Genomic DNA, 23,516 nt, shown 5'->3' with positions numbered 1-23,516 from the left:
CAGGGAATGGGCGTGACTTAGTCATGATCAGTGATTTCAACTGCTCCGGCTTAAAAAACGGTGAAAGCTGATACGCCCGCCCGGACATTACGTGCATTTCCTGTTTTCTTTCGGGCGGCGCCATATGAGGGGCGCGAGAGCCAGGCCTTTTCTGTTGGCATTGGTTCAGCAAGGCGCCGGAAGTGACTAGTATCGTTGCGGTCTGTCGCCGCTTCCCTTTGGACGAGGAAGGGGCAGGGCGGGGCCGCGGGAGTGACGTCACCCTCCGCTCCGGACGTGAGGGAGGCGCTCTTTTCCCACGCCCGTGGTGAATAGTTTCCCTCTTTCAGAAGGTTCCTGACAGGGACAGCCGGGTTTTTCCACACGGAGTTAGATTTTTATATATGGAATGATACAAATATCGCGCAGCCGTGACTTAAAGTGGATTTTCACTAATGACTTCCGATGCAGATTAGAGTAGTATCACCATAGAAATGCGAAGATACTCGCATGGAGAATAGTGGCGGTCAAAGGCTATTTTCAATTTTATTTTTTTAAAAAAGTTCGGATTGTAAACTACTGAGTCTCCACGAGGGCTCAGTTGTGCAAGTAAACTCCCCTGGCCACGCCACGCCCAACTCAGCACTTTGAAGTCAGCATGTTTGATTATGTAGAAAAAGTGTAGGTAGCCATGTAGAAGCTCCTGAAGCCACAGTAGTAATAAGGTTTAATAGAGTGCTAGGTCCTAATAATTGGTATCCTGCGGAGGAAGACATTTGAGCTTTTATAGTGTAATTTGCTCCTAAGTACACATGTAGACATTAATCAATCTGCAATTAGAGAATTATGGGATAACCAGCCTCATATAACTAACATGGTTAAGTTTAATTAATGCATGAAGGGGTTAATGCCACGGAGTAAGCTGCCCTGCCAAGTTTAGCTAGGTCACTCCCTCTCACCTTGGGTGGGGGGTAATCAATGCCTTTGTTTGCCTTCTGTCTACCAGAGAAACTTAGTGTGTGAAGAGGCTAAGGTAGTTGCTACATCTTAGCTGCATGGCTCTTACAAACCATTGTTGTGTTCCTGTACCAATAATTTAGGAAAATTCACCACTGTAACTGAGGCAAGTTGTACTGCCTGTGTTTTCTGACTGATGTATGGAAATCACATGAACCTGACCTTTGGAGAGTTTGTAAGTAAACCATTCCTAAATGTGTAGATTTTTCTATGCTGAGGGAAAAGGGAAACGTTGGAAGGAACTCACAAGGGCATATTTTAAATGGGCTTATTTCAACGCTTTACTTTGCTGCATGCTTTGTGATTTTAAATCTCATCAAAGAGCACTTGGCCTCAAACTTGGATCTTAGCATTCAGGAAGTATCTTTTTAACCTATTTTCCCTTGCCAACCATTTAAGAATGACCCCAGAAAGCTTATAGTAGAAGGGAAATGTGATTATTTCTCTCTTCACCAAGTATTAATAGAATCAGGATGATTACAGAGGCATCAACAAGTGTAATAATTATATAGATTATCAATATTGTTGACAGCACAAGTTTATGCGTGTTTATTTGCAAGTAAATCCCACTGCGTTCAGTGGGTTTTACTCCCAAGTAAATGTGCATGGGATTGTGGCATAGGGCCATTACCCTGGAATTCATCCTCTCTGGTGATCACTCGTAGCTGCGTTAGACTGTCTTCCATGAACACGGTCTTAGCACTCACCCTGTAAGTGATTGTGGAGGCCAATTCTGGATCCACATGTACTTCCACAGTGGGGACATAGGTTTCTTGGGAGTTGATCACGGTGACGGTTTGCCAAACATGCCTTCCTCTTAACATGTTTCTCTTTTTCATCCTGAGTTTGAGCATCTTCAAAGCTCATGACACATTTGGTAAAGGCTGTTCTCCAATTGGAGCACTCGCAGGCCAGTGATTCCCAATTGTCGGTGTTTATAAAACATTTTTAAAGATTTGCCTTGAGAGTCTTTAAACCTCTTTTGTTGACCACCAGCATTACGCTTTCAATTTTTAAGTTCAAAATAGAGTAGTTGCTTTGGAAAACGATAATCAGGCATCCAAACATGACCAGTCCCACAAAGCTGATGTTGCAGAATCATTGCTTTGACACTGGTGATCTTTGCTTCTTCCAGTACACTGGCAATAATAATAATAATAATAATAATAATAATAATAATAACCCTCCCCAGCCACTCTGGGCGGCTTCCATAAAAACCAAAAATACAGTAAAATATCACACGTTAAAAACTTCCCTGAACAGGGCTGCCTTAAGATGTCTTCTGAATGTCAGGTAGTTGTTTATCGCTTTGACATCTGCTGGAAGGGCGTTCCACAGGGTGGGCGCCACTACCGAGAAGGCCCTCTGCCTGGTTCCCTGTAGCTTTGCTTCTCGCAATGAGGGAACCGCCAGAAGGCCCTCGGCACTGGACCTCAGCGTCCGGGCAGAATGATGGGGGTGGAGACGTTCTTTCAGGTATACTGGACCGAGGCCGTTTAGGGCTTTAAAGGTCAGCACCAACACTTTGAATTGTGCTCGGAAACATACTGGGAGCCAATGTAGGTCTTTCAAGACCGGTGTTATATGGTCTCAGCGGCCGCTCCCAGTCACCAGTCTATCTGCCGCATTCTGCATTAGTTGTAGTTTCCGAGTCACCTTCAAAGGTAGCCCCACGTAGAGTGCATTGCAGTAGTCCAAGCGGGAGATAGCCAGACAGTTTGACTGTCTTCCGAAGCGATATGTAATTTTTCGAAGACACTGTTGATGGAATCTTTTGAGGCGTTGGAGATGGCATTTATACGTGGTTCATGTTTCACAAGCATACAGTAAGGTGTAGCACAGTGGCTTTGTAAACAAGCATTTTGCTTTCCCTGTGAATGTGCCGGTCCTGAAACACACTGCAGAAAGCTGCACTTGCAGAGCTCAGGCGAGGCTGGCTTTCGGCATCATTCGGCCCTTGTGGAAAGATAACTGCCCAGGTAGGAGAAGTGATTGACTCTTTCTAACATTACACAATTGAGTTGGATTTGTGGCGCTGCAGAGGGGGTTTTTTGTGCTTGTTGGTGCAGTACTTTGGTTTTTTGGATGTTGAGCGATAGGCCAAACCTTTCGTAAGCTTCTGTGAAGATATTTAGGATGGCTTGGAGGTCATCCTATCAGTGTGCACACACGTTGTCTTCAGCATATTGAATCTCTTATGTTAGCTTTACTCTTTGCTTTCAGCCTACTCAGATTAAAGAGCTTTCCATCAGTTAGATTTGATTTCTACTCTAGTGGAGAGTTTCCTTTCAACAAAGTGTAGGATCATGGTGATGAAAATAAGAGTTGGGGCAATAACACAACCCTGTTTAACGCCTGATCCCACTGAATGAATCACTTTGAGAGCCATCGTTATTTGTGATTGTTGCTGTCATTTTATCATGGAGGAGCTGAAGGATGTTCACAATTTAGCTGGGCAGCTGATTTTCAAGAGGGCAGTCCACAGGGCATTGCGATTTACCGTGTCAAAGGCCTTTGTCATGTTAATAAATGCCATATACAGAAAAATAAAGTGAGATGAGCGCCACAACCCCAGAATTGGTCACGACTGGACGTAATGGTCAGGGGTCCCTTTACCTTTAGTAGCTATTATGAGCTTCTTGGTTATTTTGGTTTTTGAATGTTTTGCTGTTTGCTGTAAAATATTTTGAATCCATGTATATTCATTAGGTCTGGAGAGAAGGCAGAAATATGCTGCAACTAAGTTGATAATACATGCTCAGCCCAGGTGCAGTGAGTGGAGCTGGAAAACACACTATCAAACACCCCCCCCCATAAAAATGGCACAGATCCACATTTCCTGCGAAATCTGTAGCCCTCCAGATGTTGACTATAACTCTTCTAAGCTTTGACCCTTGACTAAAATGGTTGTTGATGATATAAGTCGACTACAACCTCTCAGGAGCCACCGGCAGGCTTTCCACCCCACCTAACAATGCAGCTTCCTGGATAGGTCACTGGCAGGGGGCACACAGCCCTCCTGTGACAAAGGCTCAAGTACCATCCTGGGAGGAAATGAGAAGCAGCGGGGGGTGGGGCGCACCACGTGTTGCAGCACATTTCTGCATTCAATAGGTCTCTGAGCACATGCAGAGTGCATGCCCCTGGCAGCAAAATACCCACTTGCCTCCTTTCTAGAGATCTTCACATGAGCATTCCAAACCGGACATGAATTCTAATCCGCTGCTATTTTGTGCCTCGAGCGGCGTCTCTGTGGTCGGCTTGTTGGCCGGTCTTCGATGCTATTCGTACACCCGCAAATTGTGATCTGGGGTGGGGAGTTGAAATGAAAAGCACCCCTCTTTTGCGGGCACTGAAGGTTTTATTATTTTTGCGGGGGGGGGGGGACTCCCAACCCCGCAATAGTTACAAGTCTTTGGCTACTGCCTCCCTCGTTCCCCTCCCCGCCTGGTAACCACGTCCTCCCCCGTGGGCGCCCACGTTCTGGAGCGAAAGCTTCATTACCCTGAACGGAGCTTACTCCCGAGGAACCCGAAAGAACTGCAGTTTCGTGCTCTGGGGAGTAGAAGGAGGGAGGGAGGCGGGGCTGGGCTAGGACGGGGCGGCATTTCCTATCGCCTCCTCGGATGAGGGCAGGAGGGAGGCCGAAGGCAGGGACTGGGCGCGGCATTGCTCGGGCGCTGGGGTAGGCAAAGGGGCGCGGGAGGACGACAGTAATGAGGGCCCCCGGGGTGGCGGACCCCGGTGCCTCAGCCCCAGCCCGGGGAGAAGAGGGGAAGCCACGTCCCGGTGTTCAGTCCCCGCCGGGGTCGCTCTCGGCGCCCGGCAGCAGATGGCGCCCCGTCCGAGGCAGCCGCGACGGAGGCGGGCTCTGCTTTTCGGCTCCTGAGGGGGAAAGGGAGCCCTTTGCAAATGGCCTCCCTCGAGGACACACGCACACCCCTTTTAAAACCGGTGGAAAGAGGTGTGAGGCGAAGTAGACACGGGACCGAATTTAACATGTACTCCAAAGCCCCCCCCCCTTCCCCGTTTCAAATCGGATTATAATGTCGCCACGCCTGTTTTGCACCGACTAGAGGCGAATTAGGGGCTCAAATTTGCGTGAAGCAAATCGAGCAGCGGTATTTCCCAGTAAAGTGCAGGGTGCCTAGGCGTTTGGGGTAATGTCATGTGAAAAACAGGTGAAAAATCCAGCACTTTAAATACAGCGAGAGCGCTACAGTAAATGGAAGCGTGGACACAGCCGAAGAAGTTCGCGATTAGTAACTGCTCACTCTTGGACGAGTCTGGCCCCCCGAGTATTTCCATGCCAATCCAAGAGAGAAAAAGATGGATGCAATGATAAGATTATTGGCAGGCCATTTTAAAAAATGGGCTTGGAATCTTGGCCTTGTTCCTCATGCTTCCTTCATACTAACTGTTGTACAGGACCGTTTAGCTTATTTAGTGCCACTCATTCTCATAGAACATTAAATTATTGCTTCAATAATCATTACATTACATAATTTATGATGCAACCAGCTGCATCGTATAGCAGACAAAATGCAGCTTATTACTGCTATAAACCATCATTCACTTTGGGAATGGCACTGTTTGGCTGAATGTTAAAGCTGGTGAAGTGACGAGGTCAACTTACGTCATGCCTTAAATTTGTTTCATATTCTATGACAATGTAGGAGAAAAAGATTATAAAAGAAGCTTTTTAATCTGAATTTGTTTGGTTTTGAATTGTTCATGTGAAAATGATTCTCTTTCTCCAGATGTGTTACAAAAAATAGGAGACAATAAAGACTATGTCTGTTTTCCCCAAAATCTCATTGAGGGCAAAGGTTGAAGAGTACCTGAGGGCTACGTTTAAAAATGATGAGGTAAATACCCTAAAGCAAGTCTAAGGAAGGAGATGTTTGGAAGAGGTACACAAGTGTGTGTATGTGTGTGTATGATGGCTGCTGTCAGGAACACTTTTAGTTCCAGCTAAGGTAGTTGCTCAGATGAGATCTGTCATTTATTTATTTATTTATTTTAAATTTAATGAGGCACACTTTCTCTCTTATTTTGGTATGTCCGAGTTAAAAGATTTGGGGTGGATTCCTGACCCCCGCCACTGTTTGATGGAGCTTAACAGAGACACTGATGGAGCCCTGTTGCACATGCCAGCTAGAATGCAATGTGGGTAGAGGCAGCAGGTGGATTACCGTGATGACAGTTGGGCTGGTTTGGGATCCAGTGGATCCTAGGTCAGCTCAGGCCCTCCCTGGAATTCCCCATTTGAGGACTGTCCACTGGCAGAGATTCTGTTGGTGGCACTTACATTTTCCTTCACATTTGGTGGACAGAAGAGAGAGAGCTCCATGCCACTCCGCAGGGCTGACAGTGGCCACTGACAGGGCTGAGTGGAGGTATACTTCTGCCAAATCCACCCTCCCAGTCCAGCACAAAGGGAAGTTTGGTCAATCTCTTTGGCAAAAAAATATATTCACAATAAATGCTTTTTAAAATCATTCATCCCATCCACAGAAGATCGTGGTGGGTAACAATCTTAACAAAATAGATTTTTTGAACAAAACAGAAGATAATCATGCTTGCTTATTCCCATTAAATTCTTCCCCATTTAGGCTGTTGCTCATCAGTTGGTTAAGAATGTGTACTTTAATTTATAGCTAATCCTACATGGATTTACTTTTATCTTAGTACGCATGTTTAGGATTGTCATCTTACACTAATGCAGCCTGTAAGAGGTATCATGCTTAATATTTGTTACGCAGTACGTGAACAAGTCAAGTGTCCTCCTAGGCTTGCATACCCTTTCCTCTTCCAACGTGACAGAGGGGAGGAGTTTCAAGACTTTTGCTTCTGCTTTTGGTTAACCACAGATTGTCATGTCATCCATACACACCAACAAATTGTGATTAACACTAATTCTGGTTAGTTCTAAGCAAGCAAACTTCAAACCATGGTTTCTGAAGCTTGCTTAGTTAAACCAACTGTATTTAACGTTAATCACAGTAACCATAGTTAAAAGTGGAAATTTCTGAACTTCTACCACTTTGAGAGGGTAAGGGAGCCAGAATGTATACACCTGGGAAGAGGCTAGACTTATCCAAACCTGATATACTGTGGCTTAACTGGCTTGTGCCTTGAGTTTGAATCAACAATTCTGTACTCCTTGGATTATAGTATAAGCCACTATTTTTGCTGATCTAATGTATTTTCTTCTCTTTTTTAAGCTCCTAACTGCTTTGGGTGCAGTGGAAGCTGAACGGAAATATGAATCTCTGTTAAATAATTTATCCCATCCACCAGCTTTCACAACTGTTCGAGTGAACACCCATCTGGCATCTGTGGAAGATGTAAGAGGTCTGCTTTCTGAAGAGATCCACAAGGTCTGTGTAGTGTCTCCTTACTACTTGTCTTGCCATCAGTTAATTCACTAAATGTGGTGCAACTTACCGGTAGATTCACATTAGTAGATTTGTGTAGCAGGACATTATGAAATGCTGTAATATTTTTTCCTGCCTAGGAAGATCCAAGTGCCCCCTGCCCTCCTGCAAATAAGTAGCTTGATTGTTTGGAATTTAGAGGCAGCTTATGCATGGCAAAAGCAGGGTCACATTAGTATGGAGCCCATGCTAAAGCTTTTCTTGCCATGCCAGCTTTTAATGAGCAGGGAGCTTTTCATGCAGGGAAGCAGGAAATTAAGGGGGGAAATGCAAACATGATTTCCTTCACGTTCAGTCTGCAGGTTTTTCTTTTTCTCTGTGTTTGATTTGGATCTGTGCCAGTTTCTAAGTGCACCCATGAACGAAGATGCAAGGCAGCACACTTTTTCTGTAGTCACTAATAATAATAGAAATGGATGGGTTGGTCATACCTGTATAAGGAAGAGTAACTAAAAACAACAACTCTGTATTTGGCCGTCAGTTTTGAATTCTGAAGTAAACTCCATCACTGCTGTAACTATCCTGATTAATTAGCACTATTAGAGAGTCCATAATGTATTGTGACCTTAAACATTTCTGTCTAATGGAAATATTAGTGTAATGTTTTTCTTAAAAAAACATGTTTTAAATTGTTTAACTTGCCCTGAAACAACATGATGAAGGATGGTAAGAAACCTAGTAAGTAAATAATGACAATAAATAATGTCAATGAATAAAATGGCTATAAAACACTCAGGTCCTTTTCATTAACCAAAACTAAGAAATATACTTTTTTCTTCTTCCATACGTAGCAGTACACAAGTCTTACTGTTCCGGTTCTTCGGCATCCAAAACTTCCTGACATCTTACTTATTCCTGTTATTGGGCCCAGGTCTGTGTATTTTAGAATTTTAATGTTAATGGAGTTTATCTGTATTTCATCTTCTGATGGCTCATAGACTGATTTGGAGCATGAAAACATATGTGCTAGAGCAAATATTTAGAACTGGCATATTGGTCATTGTAAAATAGATAATGTTTTGCAGCAGAAGCCTAACTGTGGGCTCATCCACATTTACCTTTTGCCCCTCCTTCTCTAGGCACAGGTCCATGCTTTAAAACTCCTACATCCAAGCACTGCCGCTTTCCCCAGGAAAACCTACTCCATAACACTGAATCAGAACAAGCAGTGATTTGGGTTCTCCGTGTATTGCCGTTTGCTCTGATTCAGCGGGTTGGTTTTTTTGTTTTGTTTTGTTATAGTGCTTGGACACGGAGCTTTGAAGCATGGACCTGTGCCGCAAAAGGAAGTCTCGATGAGCCCCATGTTTGCTCAGAGGTAAATTACATCAAATTCATTGGTGTGTCTTCCTGAAAAGTGGAGTTAGGATTTCAGCCTTCCTTGCAATGCAATCCAGCTTGGCCAACTAACTCTACAGCTGCAGCAGGTACTGCAGCTCGCCAATAAGGTGGATAGTAGTGGTATTAGAAAGGCAGCAGAGAACAGCAGATGTGAATTATAATTGTGCTGATTGGTTTTTCTTAACTCTCTCCTTCCCCTGCCCCCAGCAGAAAGGAGGTACAAAAGTTGACAAATGAAGTTATTGTTGGTGCACAGTGTGGGAATGCGGTGCTTCGAGGAGCACACGTCTATGCCCCAGGAATCATATCTGCTTCAAAATGTATGTAGTAACACCCCCCCTTCACGCTTCCTTATCTTGTAAGACTGATGGAAAATAATACTTTGTAGTTGATAGCAGCTACCCTTTTTAAGTGTTAATATCTCTTCAAATATCCAATACTAGACTGCTTAGAACTGTAGTTTGTGAATGTAAGATTGAATGCAAGTTGCAGCCATTGTCTTACTTCCCTACCCTCCTTTGTTCTGAAATTCTGTTAAAAGGATTCTGTAAAAGAGTAGGTGCTACTACTAAATTGGCAGATTTGCACTATAAGAGAGTCACGTTCCAGTTGAGGAAGTTTATAAGTTATGTAATCAGTATTTAAAGAATTTGTTAAGAAATGCATGTCCTAACAAACTTGATTATCCTGTCCTATGGTTTTGATAAGAAAGGACAAAATCAGGAAACCAGACATTTACCACTGCATCTATTTCATTCCCTGCCTCAGACTCTGTGGTCCCTAAGCTTTAGTAACTTGAGTATTAACTATTCTTCCTTGTAGATTAGATGCTTTAAAAAGTTACAGAAGAAGTTGCCAAGTATGCATGCGGAATAGCCATTACTGAAGTTGTTCCAGAGCTACTCTTGACCTGAACAGATTCTTGTAAATAGTCGGGGCTCAAGTATGTGGCCTACTTGAAGTCCCCAGTGAGTTCTTGTGCCAAATAAAATATTATTTGAAATGTTCTCCCTTTCTTTCCTTAGTCATGAAAGCTGGAGATACTGTTTCAGTATACTCTGATATTGAAGGGAAGTGTAAAAGAGGGGCCAAAGAATTTCTCGGAAGCAAAGTTTTCATCGGAAATGGGATTTCTGAACTGAGCCGAAATGAAATCTTTAATTCTACTGGCCCAATGAAGTAAGTCAGAAATTGTAATAAAGTTTGAGAATAATATGTATGTGTTATACTTTCTGGATGTCCCATGATCATATTATAAAGTACCATAGAATGGGTAAAAAGATTGAGGCCTGTGTACTCCACACTGGAAACTGCATGGGGTTGAGTATCATCTCCCAGCCATCACCTAGGGCAGTGGTTCTGAAAGTTTTTTTTCTCTGGGCCACACTTTCAGAATAAAAATTTGCTCACACCACTGAATTTTTTATTGATAAGAAATACATTGGGAATCAAGAAGAAACAAGTCCTAGTAGTGCTCAGTTTCTAATAGAACACAGCTACTGCTCAGTTGGTGGAGCATGAGACACTTAATCTCAGAGTCATGGATTCAAGCCCCACCTTGGGCAGAAAGCTTCCTGCATTGCAGGGGGTTGGGCTAGTGACCTTTGTGGTCCCTTCCAACTCTACAATTCTCTTTAACATCCACATGAAGCCGCTGAGTGGTGTCATCTTCCAAATTTGTGTCTTTGTAAGTCAGGGTGTATAACTGCAATAATTTGAGACCACTTTTACATTTTTATCCTAGGAACTGAACCACCACATTAGCTTTGAAATCAGATGACAACTTGTCCACATACAAGAGACGCAACTAAACATTAAACCAAGATTACACAGAGAGAAAGTTAGAAGTTTATGCTGAGTTTATAGTACAGTAGTCCCTCGGGTTACAGATGGTTATGCATTTTTGGGTTGCGCACTGCACCGAACCCGGAAATACCAGAGTTTCAGTGCTCACGCAGAAGCGCTAAATCGTGCTTTGTGCATGCACAGAAGCGTTGCATTGTGACCTGCGCATGCGCAGATGTGACGCTGGGGGTTGCAAATGTGCCTCCCGCACGGATCACGTTCGCAACCCAAGGTTCCACTGTATATCTTGCAAATTTTCAATTTTCGCTTAGTTGTGTTTATGAAAGTCAGATCAGAATCTGTTTAATTACTGGCCAATATTATGTTGAAGTGTTGGATCTTTTATTAAAAGATTATTAGTATAATACAGTTTTAGAAATTCAGATCAGGATTTTTTTTTTCCTTACCGGTGTGTATTGTGCCTTTCAGAGGGATGGGAATAAAAATGACAGAACCAATTTACCTTAGTCCTTCATTTGACAAAATGTTATCGAGTTATCTGTTTCTGCAGGTAAGTCATATTAAAAATAACACTAGCTTTCTGAATTCTGAGGTCACAACCCTTTCTATTGCATTCTAAGCCCCATTGAACACAGTTGGACTTCACATCTAAGCAAATAAGTTATTTGGGGGGAAATTCAATTAAAATAGCTCTGTAAGTATTTTATATCTGATATGCTAGCCGTGGACTGTTTTCACTGTGCTGTGAAATGAAATGTTACCTAATTCTGTTTTTTTTATTGCCTTTGGCAAGATATCAATAAATGATATGGACAGCTTCATCTATAGTTCAGTTTAGACGTAATAGGGTGATAGTGGACTTCAATGGGTCTGAACAAGAGGTGATCCAAAACTTATTTTGAGAAGTGCGTTGGCTTTGAAATGGCTTAGAGAGAACAAAAGTTTTACATAAATCGTACTTCCCTCACATTTTATGCCACTAATGCATGCTCATATGATCCAGGTGGTGGTGATTGTGCTGTCGGCCAATGGGTCCCAATAGCATTGTGTTGACAGTCCCAGCTCCTGCTAGGTGCAGTTTTCTTCCATGCTTCCTCTCAGCAAATACCAAAAGGGGGGGGGGTCAGGAAGCATTGGTTCCTGCTCCCACCCTTTCTGTTTTAGCCTCACTTTTGCATCTGCTAGGGAAGAATTTGAATTTGCATTGAAGAAAAATGGTGCCTGTCCGCAGTGTGGAGCATGATTGATGCCTCTGGTAAGTTGTCCCCCACCTCCCATTTCACAGGTTGTGAACAAAGTGACAAAGTCTGGAGGGCATTTCATTTCAACATAAGCCTTGAATCCAGTCCCTGAGCTGACACACAACTCTGCAGATCTATGTTGTTTCATCTTGTTGATCTAAAGTGGTCAGTGCATCCAAAGCAGAAGTCTTTATTTATATATTGTTTCCAATAAGGAAAGCTCTGCAATAAGAAACCTTGGTTTGATTTTGTTACATTTCCCAAGAAATGCCTGTGTGTGTGTGTGTGTGTGTGTGTGTGTGTGTGTAGGTGCCGTCGATTGAATTTGCATTTTGTTTTGTTTGAAGACAAATTTAACCTGTCATGAAACAAGAAATTACCTTCTGTTTTATCTATCATTGCACTTTGTGGCTGCAGATTTCCACCATCCACATTTCCAGTGTTATTTCAACTATAGAACATAAACCAGTCTTTCACTCCTCCTCCAAAACATTTGTTGACTTTTCTCCCGTATTGGAAGCAAAAGCATGTTAGCTTGCTCTGCTGCAGCTTTGCACTACTTCTTAACTAGAAGATTTAAGGGACACATGTATGCTCATCACTTGTAGCACTCGGTGAGAAGTTGAATGTATATGAATAAGTGATCACAGATGACCATCTCAGACAGAGTTTTATACCTCCTGGTCAAATCATACACAATACACATAATTTGGCTGAAAGTGTCATCAAATCATCTCGTACCAGCCCCCTGTGTATCCTATTTTCCATGCTTCACCAATTGATTTATAATGCAAGAACACTTCAGCATATACATGTAAGCTCATGTAGCTGAGAAACAGATACTGCCTGATTACTGAGAGTGTGGAAAAAATATATTGATGAACACTGTGTTGTTAATGTTGTGTACCATTAAGCCAATATTATTGATTAATCTTTTCACCATGTATGTTATTAGGTAATATGTGTTTTCGCCCATAGGCACCAGCAGTTTCTTCTGTAAATATGTTTTAATGGAGAATTAATGCAATTATTTGTGTTTATATATGTGACTTAGTTATGTATATATAACAGTCAGTCTTTAAATATGTAATATATAATCTATTGTCTGTGCAATTCTGTGCATTTCTACTTGGAAGTATAACTTGCTTGGGCTTATTCCCAGGTAAATATGCATTGTCTTGATGTTTTTGAAGGGATGACACAAGTAGGTTATGTGTGTAAAAAAGCGATTTGCAGTAAAGCGAAGTGTATTTAAAAAGTAAATGGTCCAAATCTGTAGGACAATTTGGGATACAAATGTAAACACACAATTAATGTAAAATTAGACACGTTTTGTTATCTTATACATTTGGTGACTCGGTGACTTACTTTGCCCTTGCCCCAGAGGAAGTGCTTTGCTGCAGCTTGTACCGAGGTTGAAGGTATTCCTTTCTCGTGTTTATAGTTGCTACAATCAATCATGCTGTGAATGTTTTGAACACTGCTTACAGAATTAGAACACACATACGCACAATTTTGCCTTTTAGTGGAGGAAACAAACAATAGAATTAGTTTTAAGTAAGATATTCCTGTGTTGGTCATCATTGAAGCAAATCTAGTTTTTTTCTCTTCCATTACTAGAATTTGCCCTCTTCCGTTGTGAGTTATGTTTTAAATCCTCAGCCAGGACAGAGAATTTTGGACATGTGTGCTGCTCCCGGGGGGAAAACAACCCATCTTGCAACATTAATGTGTGATGAGGTAAGTGAAGTCACTGAGCATTTTCTGTCTCAGTGAGGAAAGTTTGACCTGTGCTTCATTAGCATGGCTTGTTTCACTCGTTTGCTGAGATCCACAGATAACTCAAAGTAGCACACCATTAATATTTGAACACGCTGCTGATTTACTGGCTGATTTTTGCAGCATAGCAGAATTGCTGAACCAAAGATAAATCTTTCTGGCTTACCTATCACAACATATTTCGAACAAATAGATTTCCTTTCGGTGGACATGTGATAGATTGAAAAAAAAGTAGAAAAGTCTTGCAAGAACTAATACAAATTAATTTGGGCTATTTTTAGTGCAGAAGCTTGGTTTTTAAAATTCATTTAAACTTCAGTACTTTTCATTGTGTAAAAACAAAGTGATTCAAATGAGAGTACTGAGTAACCAAACTGTCAACATGACACTTTGGCCCACCATTTTCAATAAGATCAAATAATGAGTTAATCATGAGTGCTTTAGGATCTGCTATATTCTGTGACTTTTGAGTTATTAAATTGCATGGAGTAGTTTAACATCTTGTGCCTTTTGGAAATTGGCAGGAGCTAATTTAAAGGGACAATTTCTGCTTGTAAAGAGAAGGAAGGGACTTTAGATCTCTTAGAGGCACCCGTCTTTCCTAACTTGGGGAGCACAGAACCTCTTCGCTTCATTCTCTTTCAATTTCCCCCATCTCCAGTCATCTCTCTTTGCTTCTGACAGTTGGGCCACCCCTTTTCACACTTTCTCATTGGTATTCAGGATTTATTTGTTTCATTTTAAAGAAATGTATACGCTGCTCTTTAGCCATACACTCTCAGGGCATCTGAGAGGACTGAGGAACTTCTCAGAAGACTAAATTGTTTCTCTGAGCAGAATTGACCTATCTAGCCTGATTGACAAAGGTCATCCCCTCTATCTGGAAATTACACACATCCCTAGAGACTAAGGAGGAGGTGGGGCTCCTATAGTTGTATCATTTACTGCATAATGCTGGGCGAGCATTCTCTTCAATATCCAGGATTTACACTTTTCCACAAACTAGAACATACTTTGACAGCACAGCTGGAGTTGTTACGGCCAGCCATGTGTTCTGTACAGAAGAGCCATGCAATTTGTGATATGTGACAGCTTTCTTGACATAATCATATTTTGCTTACTGAACTGTTCAGTTTTTCATTATGGAGAAATTGCTGGCATGAGGTACAGCCTGGAAGTTTTAAAGAAACAACCATTTTCGTACTGGAAAGTGTTTAAGTGTGGTGGTGTTTGTTTCCATCAATTTGATTTAGTTTTAATGGACACATGTTTGCTAAGTCAGCATGTCCCATAAACATTTTAGTTAGCAGTTTGTACTATTTAAAAGATACCTTAAGAGGCTGTTATAAAAAACAAAACAAAAGCAACAACTGCAAGATTCAAGGAATTGGAAGAGGCTGGAGCTGACTACATTATACAATGTTCTCCTGGAATATGCCATTCCCGTACAAAGAAGTCTTTATGTGTAATGTGCAGATTGAATGGTAACTGCTTGGTCAAGCAGAGCAGTGGTTAAAGAAAGAATGAGAAACCTGTGGCCCTCTAGATGTTGCTGGACTACACCATCTCCCATGCCAGTGGGGGCTGATAGGAGTTGGCAGGGCAACAGCTGACTGCTTCAGTTGGTGGAATTGGCATTACTGCAGGTGCCACATAATACCCATTGGGCTTTTGTAAGAACCCTTTGGAACTCCCTGCCTATTGATATCAAGCAGGCACTTTCACTGTACAGTGGTACCTCAGGTTAAGTACTTAATTCATTCTGGAGGTCCGTTCTTAACCTGAAACTGTTCTTAACCTGAAGCACCACTTTAGCTAATGGGCCCTCCTGCTGCCGCCGCATCACCGGATCACGATTTCTGTTCTCAACCTGAAGCAAAGTTCTTAACCTGAGGTACTATTTCTGGGTTAGCGGAGTCTCCAACCTGAAGCGTATGTAACCTGAAGTGTATGTAACCCAAGGTACCACTGTACTCTTTTCAGTGCCTGCTAAAAACATTCCTCTTTAGACAAGCCCACTCAGATGCTTAGAAAGTTGAGGTGATTTTAATCTGTTTTATAGTATTTTAACTTTTGTATATTTCAAAGTATAGTCGTGAAGTTTTTCCTCAGTTTACTGTTTTAACTTTTTGTAAACTGCTTTGAGGGTTTTTCGTTTTCATTTTTCCTTTTTTTTCTTTTTTACAATTGAGTGGTATATAGGAGTTTATGAAACAAATAAGTAATAAATCCCTACCCTTTTGATTTCCAACATGTTTTTCAGGGAGAAGTAATTGCCCTGGACAAGATTGCAGAAAAAGTGAAAAAGATAAAGCAAAATGCTGCGTTACTGAAGTTGAATTGCATTAAAGCATTTTGTTATGATGGTACTAAGGCACTTGCCATTGGCAAAGGACAGGATGGGCAAGGTAATATTATTTTTCATTTCGGTGTTCTTGTTGTAGCTGTGTTTTCTGTGGAGGATCAGGATTTTTATGGTAATCATTAAGACCCTGTTGTGACTAGGACTACAATTGCTTTAGTGTAATTTGGATGTTGGTTAATATTGACTTGCCATTTTATCCACATCCTTTAAACCTCAAAAACGCTATATAATTTATAAATGGCTGGTAATTTGGGACATCTTTCATAAGTGCAAGTGAGGTAGCAGTTGGCAGGTCAGGTTTCTTTTTGGTGGTTCTCAGCACACAAATTCAGTCTTCACTCAACATCAGCAATACAAATTTGAGGAAACTGTCATGTGCAGCAACAGAATGTGACTCAGATCTTTCAGTCAGAAAGTAGGAGGGAAAGGACATTTTGCTTTCTATATCCAAACATAATGGTGATTTATCAGCAGTTATAAAGACTTTGAAACCAAGAGCAGTATGACTGTATTTGCAGTTCATACCAATTTAGCTGTGTTAAGCTGACGTCAAGCTCATGCTATTTAAATAAATTCTTTTGTGACATTTCCCCAAACAATAGCAAAGTTAAGTATGCAACATAAATTGGCTATAGTTTTTTTAACTGATCATGTTCCTCTTTGCAGAAGGACCTCCATTTTTACCAGAATCATTTGACAGAATACTTCTCGATGCTCCCTGTAGTGGCATGGGGCAGAGACCAAATATGGCGTATTCCTGGTCTTTAAAGGAAGTGACTTCTTACCAGCCCTTGCAGCGCAAGCTCTTCAGAGTGGTATGTATTTTGCCGTAAAAACTACCAAAGAATAAGTAACCTGACCCTTGGGTCATCACTTCAAACACATTATTGCTTTTAAGCAGTGCTTCATTGAGAATTCTTACTGGCTCCTCATTAGGGCTGGAGATATCTGGTTTCAACATCACAATATATCACTAGCTAAATATGATGATATCTCAATATATCACGATATATATCTGCAGCGGTGGAGGGCCTTGCTGGGTCTCCCCGCAGTGGCAGAGGGTGCACCGTGTTTCCTCACAGCAGCCAAGGGCCTTGAGGAGGCTCCCTGCAGTGGTAGAGGGACTTAAAATCTAAGGAAGAAGTAGACTGAATAAAAATATTAAATAAACTTCCATATAATATATATAATAACTTCCATATAATATATTTAATATATTTTCAACTAATTTAAGAGTTGTTCAAGTGATTAACTAGTCAAGTTGCATCTGCTTCCCCACTCAGAGGTTTGAGTGGAATCTATGCACGCAGAAGCCCCACTGAGTTCAGCTAAACTAACTTCTACTTTCCTGGGAGTAAGCTTAATTGAATTCAGTAGGGCTTGCTTGTGATTAGACCCGCAGTTGCTTGCACTGCTCATTGAAAAACACCCTCCCCATCATTCTCACACAGTACCCAACCTTCCATTTCAGCATAAGGAAGCCAGCTAAGTCTTCTCTTCTCCATCCCCCTTCCACAGAAGGCCTCCCACTAAAAGCCCTCATCCCACAATCTTTCCCTTTTTTAATATGGAGGAAAGCTCTTTAGGGGGAAACCACCAACACAAACACCACCAGAAAATAAAACAAAAATTTCCTCTCTTTTTTTCACCAGTGGGGGTGAGTGTGAGGGAAGAAAGAAGTGTTTTCCAGTTCTTTGTTTACTTTGGGGCTGGATCTTTGGTTGTCTAGCTGTGGGGGGTTTCTCCTGGATTGTTTGGAGGCTCTGCGTAATTAGCTGAGCTCTAAGTGAAGCTTTATGGTTAGGAGGGAGGGAGAGAGCAAACAAAGCAAGAGACAAGGTGCCTGTAAAGTATGTGTTCTTCTGAGCTACCTCCTGGGAAGCTGTCGAGTCTCCACCTTTTGTTCACAGGTATATTGCCTTGTTGAGACATTTTCCAAGATGTTATTTCAATGCAGGTATCCAACAATGTTGTACAGCCCTACTCCTCATTTGAAGCACCTCAAAAGCTTCCTCTGCTTTGTCTTTATATACTGGATTAAAAGAAAAGCTTCCATCCATTGCATAATCTTAGTCTGCAATCCTGGCTTCCCTTCATCAAGTTTCTCCAAGGAACTCCAGCTTACTAGCCAGCCCAAGCCCCTTCCAAGTACTTGAAACCCACTCTGTGGATTTTGTACTTTTAAATGGCAGCTTCTTAATGTATCTTTTAAATTCAATCCAGTTCCTTGGAGGTGGGGAATGGGAGTGATTCATAGTTCTGTAGGGTTCTACAATAAATTATTGGGGTTGCCTGCATATCTGCGAGCTATGATCCCTCTGCAAAAAAAAAAAAGAAAAAAGGAATTGACCCGTTAGCTCACAGCCTTGTCTTATTAGTACAAGGGAGGCAAGGGAAGTGCATGCGGTTACACTGTAGAAGTTGGCACTTGGTCATCCTATCTTGAGCACACCCAGTTCATGGCACTTGCAAAAGTTCAGCTGGTTGGAGTTGCGCTGAGCTCCATTGTTCTCGAACCAATAGCAACATTGGAATAGATGTGTAACAAGGCTAAATCAAGCTCCCTATCTAAAACACATTGTTGTTATCCTGGCAGCAGAGCCTATGGTGATGTGGAGGCAAACCATACAGAAAGGCCAATCAATTCTAAAGCTGGAAGACAATATCTTTTGAACATAAATAGATCTAGTTAAATTTAGCACAGGCATTCACCTTTGTTGGTAAAAATCCAGTTGATAAGAGATGTCTTTTCTAACCCTTTCCCTTTTAAAATAAAAAGGGTAGTACATAATTTCTTCAGTATAGTCAGAGATGTTTGAGAATTCCTAGGGCATAGTTTACTTATCTGTTTGGCTTGCTAGTCTGCCCCATCTGTAGGGCTTGGGCATGATATTACTTAAATGTGCATAGAATATTCCCTCAAACATCAAACAGAATGACACCATTGATAAAATTTCAAATCCACTGAAAGTGTAACCCTGGCTACTGAAATCCATCTCAGATACTAAGCTCTTGTATTGACAGAAGTAAGGAGGGTTCATTTCTGTCAAATTGACAAAGTTAGCAAATCTAGTGGGAAGATGGCTTTGTGCCCTATTTGCCTTGTCCCAAGACATCTTTAATATCACTGCTGTGCTCAGATGGAGGTTGGGAACATCAACAATCATGATTTATTCAGCTGTGTTCCCTTGTGTATTGGAATCTGCTGAGCCAAAAAGAAGGGAAGTTTCAGTCGTGTCCTAGAACCCTTCAAATGTTTGCTTAAACAAGGCCAGCTTTTGTATATGCATTCCACTTTTCCTAAAGGAGAGGCAACTTTGGAAGTGTTTGTTGACCTTCTGATAATATCTGCTAAAATATATATCTTTGCGGGACTGAAAACATCAAAGGTGTAAGATCTTAATTGTTAGATTTTTATCAACCATGTGTACTGGCCACATAGATTGACCCTTGCTTGTTAACTTGCCACTCTAGGCTAGTTGCCTATAATATTTGTCTACAGGATACAGGGGAGGCAGTGCAGCAGAGGACAGTACACACTGGTACACACACAAGGCTCACAACACAAAGGCAGCTTGAAACAACATCATGAGAAGTTGTCCTTGATCCTTTCAAAATGAATATGGACTGTGTAATTCTGCATTCTAAAAGTAAGTTTGCTTGAGAAATGCTGGTATCCTAAAAATGAGAGTATTGTTTCCTTAGGCAGTGCAGCTGCTGAAGCCAGGGGGCATCTTGGTATACAGTACTTGCACAATTACGCTTTCTGAAAATGAGGAGCAAGTTGCCTGGGCATTGGAGACCTTCCCATGCCTTCAGCTTCAGTCACAGGTAAGAACATGTTGTTGTTTTTAAAAAATTGCATCTTTCTCACTAGGATATGACATTACATGCTTGCTGACAGTTAAAAACAACAACCCTGTCTTTTACTTGCTGCCACTCTGAGCTCTGCTCAGCTTCCTATGCTCACTCTGCTGTGGCTACTTCGGCAGCACATAGACTGAAATTGGAATGATGCAGAGAAGATTAGCATGGCCCCTGCAAAAGGATGACACAGAAATTAACGAAGCATTCCATATTCTGAAACACCTCAATGCGCCCAAATACACACACTCCACCCAGAACATGCACAGCATCCACAGCGGGTGGGGGGGGGAAGCCCCAAAGCTTTGGCATTCTTGTCCTCAGGATAGCTCAGTTGGTAGAGAACACACAACGCAGGGTTGTGGATTTGAGCATCACTTTGGGCAAAAGATTCCTGCATTGCAGGAGGTTGGACTAGATGACACTCGTTGTCCCTTCCAACTGTGCAGTTCTATGATTATTTTATACTTTTAGGTTTCCCCACCCTCCCTGACATGCACACAAAACCAGCCATTGCTTCCCAAAGCTTCCAGTTCATCAGACAGGGAAGCAGAGACTTGATTGGAGACCTCTCCCCAAACCTTAGCCTTCCATGCCTTCTTAAGAATGGTCATTGCCTGTCCCCATTTCTGTCCCAGTGCTCATGCTTAAAGGTGATTTCTAAGATCCCGCCAACAGTTAAGAGGTCTTTCCCCAGTGAGGTAGCTTCCCTGATCGTAGTGCAAGCTGCACCTCAAGTGCTTTACACCTGCTGGTACAGAATCATCGAGTCCTATGAGCTGGCAGAGGTTGCCAAGAAGGCCAGAGCCCGCAGCACCATGTGGCCTGCTCAACATTTTTCTGTCTCTGAGCATTTGTTTCCCCCTTACAAAGGGCACAGGGAGGAGGAGCAGATGGACACAGAATACGCCTGCATTGACTTATCTGAGTCTGGGCACTCTGCTGATCCTGCAGGGAGAGAGGGCTGGGGAAACATCTGTGTGGATGAGCTTCTATGACTCTGTTGCCCTTCCCTGTGCAGGGTTCAGCAGGCTGTGCCAGTGCTTTATGAGTTGGCAGCTGTTTGGGAATCATTAACTAATGTAAATGTTAGTATCTAATACGTTTGTAATACATGCCTACCAAAACACTGCATCGGATATGACACAAAACTCTGAAAAGTTGTGTATTCAGAAGGCATCAGATAATTGTGTGACTTTGAGTTTAATTAGTCGCACTTCACTTCTCCCAGACCTTCACTAACAGTGGCTAAAGGGATTAGGTTTTAATCTTGCAGGATTAAATGGCTGAGACAGCCTCTAATTTGATAGTGGGTTTTGTGTATTTTTTGTAATCATGCTTGTCTTATTGCATGTCTACAGAAAATGCTGATGCACTGTTATGGTTGTTTGTTACATTTGAAATTCCAGTGCATAACGTATTAAAGTGATTCAATGCCATCCTTAGATGCAAAAACTAGAAGAAGCACTTGATGAACTGAACTGTTTTGTATGAGGCTTTCTTTGGTTAAACCTTTAACAGCATTAAGTGTCTTACTACATTTCTCTGAGGAAGGAGACATGTAAAAGAAGCACACATAAATCAGGGTTTCCATTTACGAGGTCCCTAAATCTGTTATATATATATGATCTGCCTGATTATGCAAAAATCTGCTATTTTTGTGTGTATCTCATTGGCACCATGTGCTGGAGCCAGAAAAAGACTCTCATAGGCTGCTCCCCCCCACTCATTCCTTTTATGTATTTTACAAAGAAGCATCCTTCCTTTAACACAAAGCTAAAGGGGGAGCTGTCTCTCTCTTTATTACCCAGGGACTTGGACTCCTCGCAGCAATAGACAGTGGCAGGGAAAGATCACAGGCCTTTTGGTCTGTTGGAGCTTGATGCTAGAGCCCTGAGGTCCTGCTGCTGACCATTCTCAAGGATCTTCCTGGCCACCCTGCAAGGTTTTTGGGGTGTACAAGTATATGCAGCAGTGACTATTAAGTGAAGCGCCACCCACTGTTACAGTGCAATCCTATACAGATCTATTCAGAAGTGAGGCCCACTGAATTCAGTGAGACTTATTCCCACGTAAGTATGCATACGCATACGATTGCAGCTTGAGTCTCAACACGTTCTTGTCAGTAGTATCAGGATTTACTTGCCCTCGGGTCCTGGGAAAGCCCACCCCTGTTGGGTAGCAAAATAGTGTGATTATCTCAATATTTTCAGTACTGTAACACCTGTGCATCCATGTTCAGCCTTCCATCACTAATTTGCTGCTGACACAACATGGCAACTCAAGCATAAATTAGATTGCATATGATGTTCATTTTTTAAAAAAGTGGTGTTTCGTTAGTGTAAATTTCATCAGTGTTAACTGATAATGAGCAAATTATTTTCGGTGTTATTCTGCTGCCTCCTTAGTCTGAACCTTTCTACAAATATATTTCCTTCCAGAGGAATGTAGCAAGGCAAACTCCAGGACAGTTTAGATTGCAGTAAAAGTACTCCAAGGATGTGCCTACGGTGGTCTATTTAGAGGCACTGACCCTTGTGAATACTGGCTTTCATTTTTGGGTAAATAAATAATGAACTGCAGAGCAATTAAGCCCATTTGTTTTATTTTCCTCTCTAAAAGGAGCCCCATATTGGAGGAGAAGGCATGATGGGAGCTGGGCTGTCACCTGAGCAGTTGAAAAAGCTGCAGAGGTTTGATCCATCTGAAGCAGTTTTGCAGGGAATGGATTTTAATTCACTGCAAGAATTCAGATACGAGGATTTGATAAGCATGGCAAATAAGGACTGCATAGGATTTTTTATTGCAAAATTTATAAAAGTACCGTGAAAATCATGGCTTTAGAAGTCAACATAAAAAGCACCCCTTCTGTTAACATTTGGAGCATTCTGAACTCTACCTTCATGCTGCTGCTGCAATGTTGCCAAGCCAACGGACTGACGACACAGTTGCCATAGCAGCAGCAAAATCTGCCAGCTGTTTCCTTTGGGAGAGATCCACAGGTTGGAGAAACAAGTCTGAGGGAAGGGGCAGCTTCAATTTGTAATGCTCCATTTGGTTTTATATTAGCAGTAGGTCACTGATTCTAGAAACATGCTTGTTTTTCAGTTTGTCTAAAAGATTTATTTATTTTTTTAGAAAAAAGCTGCAATTATGTACAGTAGAAAATCTGCTTTCAAAGTATTTTATCAGTAATTAAATACACTGTCACATGTTGTAAAACCTTATCTGAACTCTCAAATTGCTGGTTTTGAAAAACAATTTTATATTATTAAATGGCATTTCTTACAAAACAATATTAATCTTTTAAGTGATATTGTACATCTTGGTGCTTTAAGTTATTAATCCATGTCTTCTAAGCAGATATCTTTCAAGGCCTAATCCTATTTTCCTTGTATCTTGACTTTCTAGCAGCATTCTAACATTCTGTTTCCGGAGAATGCAGATTTGTGAACTCCAAGATCAGCTGTCCCATATTTTATTCTGAGACTGATGTAAAGAAATACTATTAAGCTAACAGACCAAAAATTCCTTCAAGCGTCACCATCATCTTTGGCCCTAGAAGGAGTGGCAACTCAGAATCTTAGCATTCACATTGCTTTTATATTGTCTCATTTTTATTTTTATTTTAAATAGCCTTTGCATCCTAGAAATGCTTCTATTGTAATATGTTTGTGATTTATA

General features: G+C 41.7%; 1 protein-coding gene and 1 long non-coding RNA gene across 8 annotated transcripts; one reads left to right on the top strand and one right to left on the bottom strand.

The window, feature by feature from the left end:
* The first annotated feature begins 6 nt into the window (after positions 1 to 6).
* On the top strand, positions 7 to 23,128 carry NSUN6 (NOP2/Sun RNA methyltransferase 6). 7 transcript variants are annotated; one of them, XM_081882542.1, is made up of 14 exons: positions 7 to 307; positions 1,080 to 1,167; positions 2,696 to 5,864; positions 7,224 to 7,379; positions 8,228 to 8,307; positions 8,985 to 9,097; positions 9,803 to 9,956; positions 11,052 to 11,133; positions 13,445 to 13,564; positions 15,867 to 16,011; positions 16,635 to 16,783; positions 19,674 to 19,799; positions 21,857 to 21,904; positions 22,455 to 23,128. In XM_081882542.1, the coding sequence occupies exons 3-14, from the start codon at positions 5,790 to 5,792 to the stop codon at positions 22,659 to 22,661; spliced, it is 1,455 nt and encodes a 484-aa protein (XP_081738668.1). In that variant the 5' UTR covers positions 7 to 307; positions 1,080 to 1,167; positions 2,696 to 5,789; the 3' UTR covers positions 22,662 to 23,128. The 7 variants fall into 7 exon arrangements, with proteins under 7 accessions (XP_081738668.1, XP_081738666.1, XP_081738669.1 ...); XM_081882540.1 differs by lacking the exon at positions 7 to 307 and having other exon boundaries at positions 444 to 1,167; positions 2,696 to 4,962; positions 5,757 to 5,864; XM_081882541.1 differs by lacking the exon at positions 7 to 307 and adding an exon at positions 460 to 588.
* Positions 1,251 to 2,138, bottom strand: LOC309353488. The gene is made up of 2 exons (XR_014161902.1): positions 1,478 to 2,138; positions 1,251 to 1,441 (listed from the first exon to the last, which is right to left on the bottom strand). It is a non-coding gene; the product is annotated as an uncharacterized lncRNA (long non-coding RNA).
* Positions 23,129 to 23,516: the final 388 nt, after the last annotated feature.

The sequence above is a fragment of the Podarcis melisellensis genome, assembly GCF_964234715.1.
Source record: "Podarcis melisellensis genome assembly, chromosome: 12".
In the NCBI taxonomy this organism is placed as follows: Eukaryota; Metazoa; Chordata; class Lepidosauria; order Squamata; family Lacertidae; genus Podarcis; species Podarcis melisellensis.
The sequence above is the reverse complement of the archived record's forward strand: the minus strand, read 5'-3'. Positions and strand labels throughout refer to the sequence as shown.

Bases quoted from the DNA above. Each gene is read 5' to 3' on its own strand.
- NSUN6 (XM_081882542.1), top strand. From the start codon at position 5,790: ATGTCTGTTTTCCCCAAAATCTCATTGAGGGCAAAGGTTGAAGAGTAC. The intron at 8,308-8,984 runs GTCTGTGTATTT...CCCTGCCCCCAG, and splicing joins ATTCCTGTTATTGGGCCCAG to CAGAAAGGAGGTACAAAAGT. The intron at 19,800-21,856 runs GTAAGAACATGT...AATCCTATACAG, and splicing joins GCCTTCAGCTTCAGTCACAG to ATCTATTCAGAAGTGAGGCC.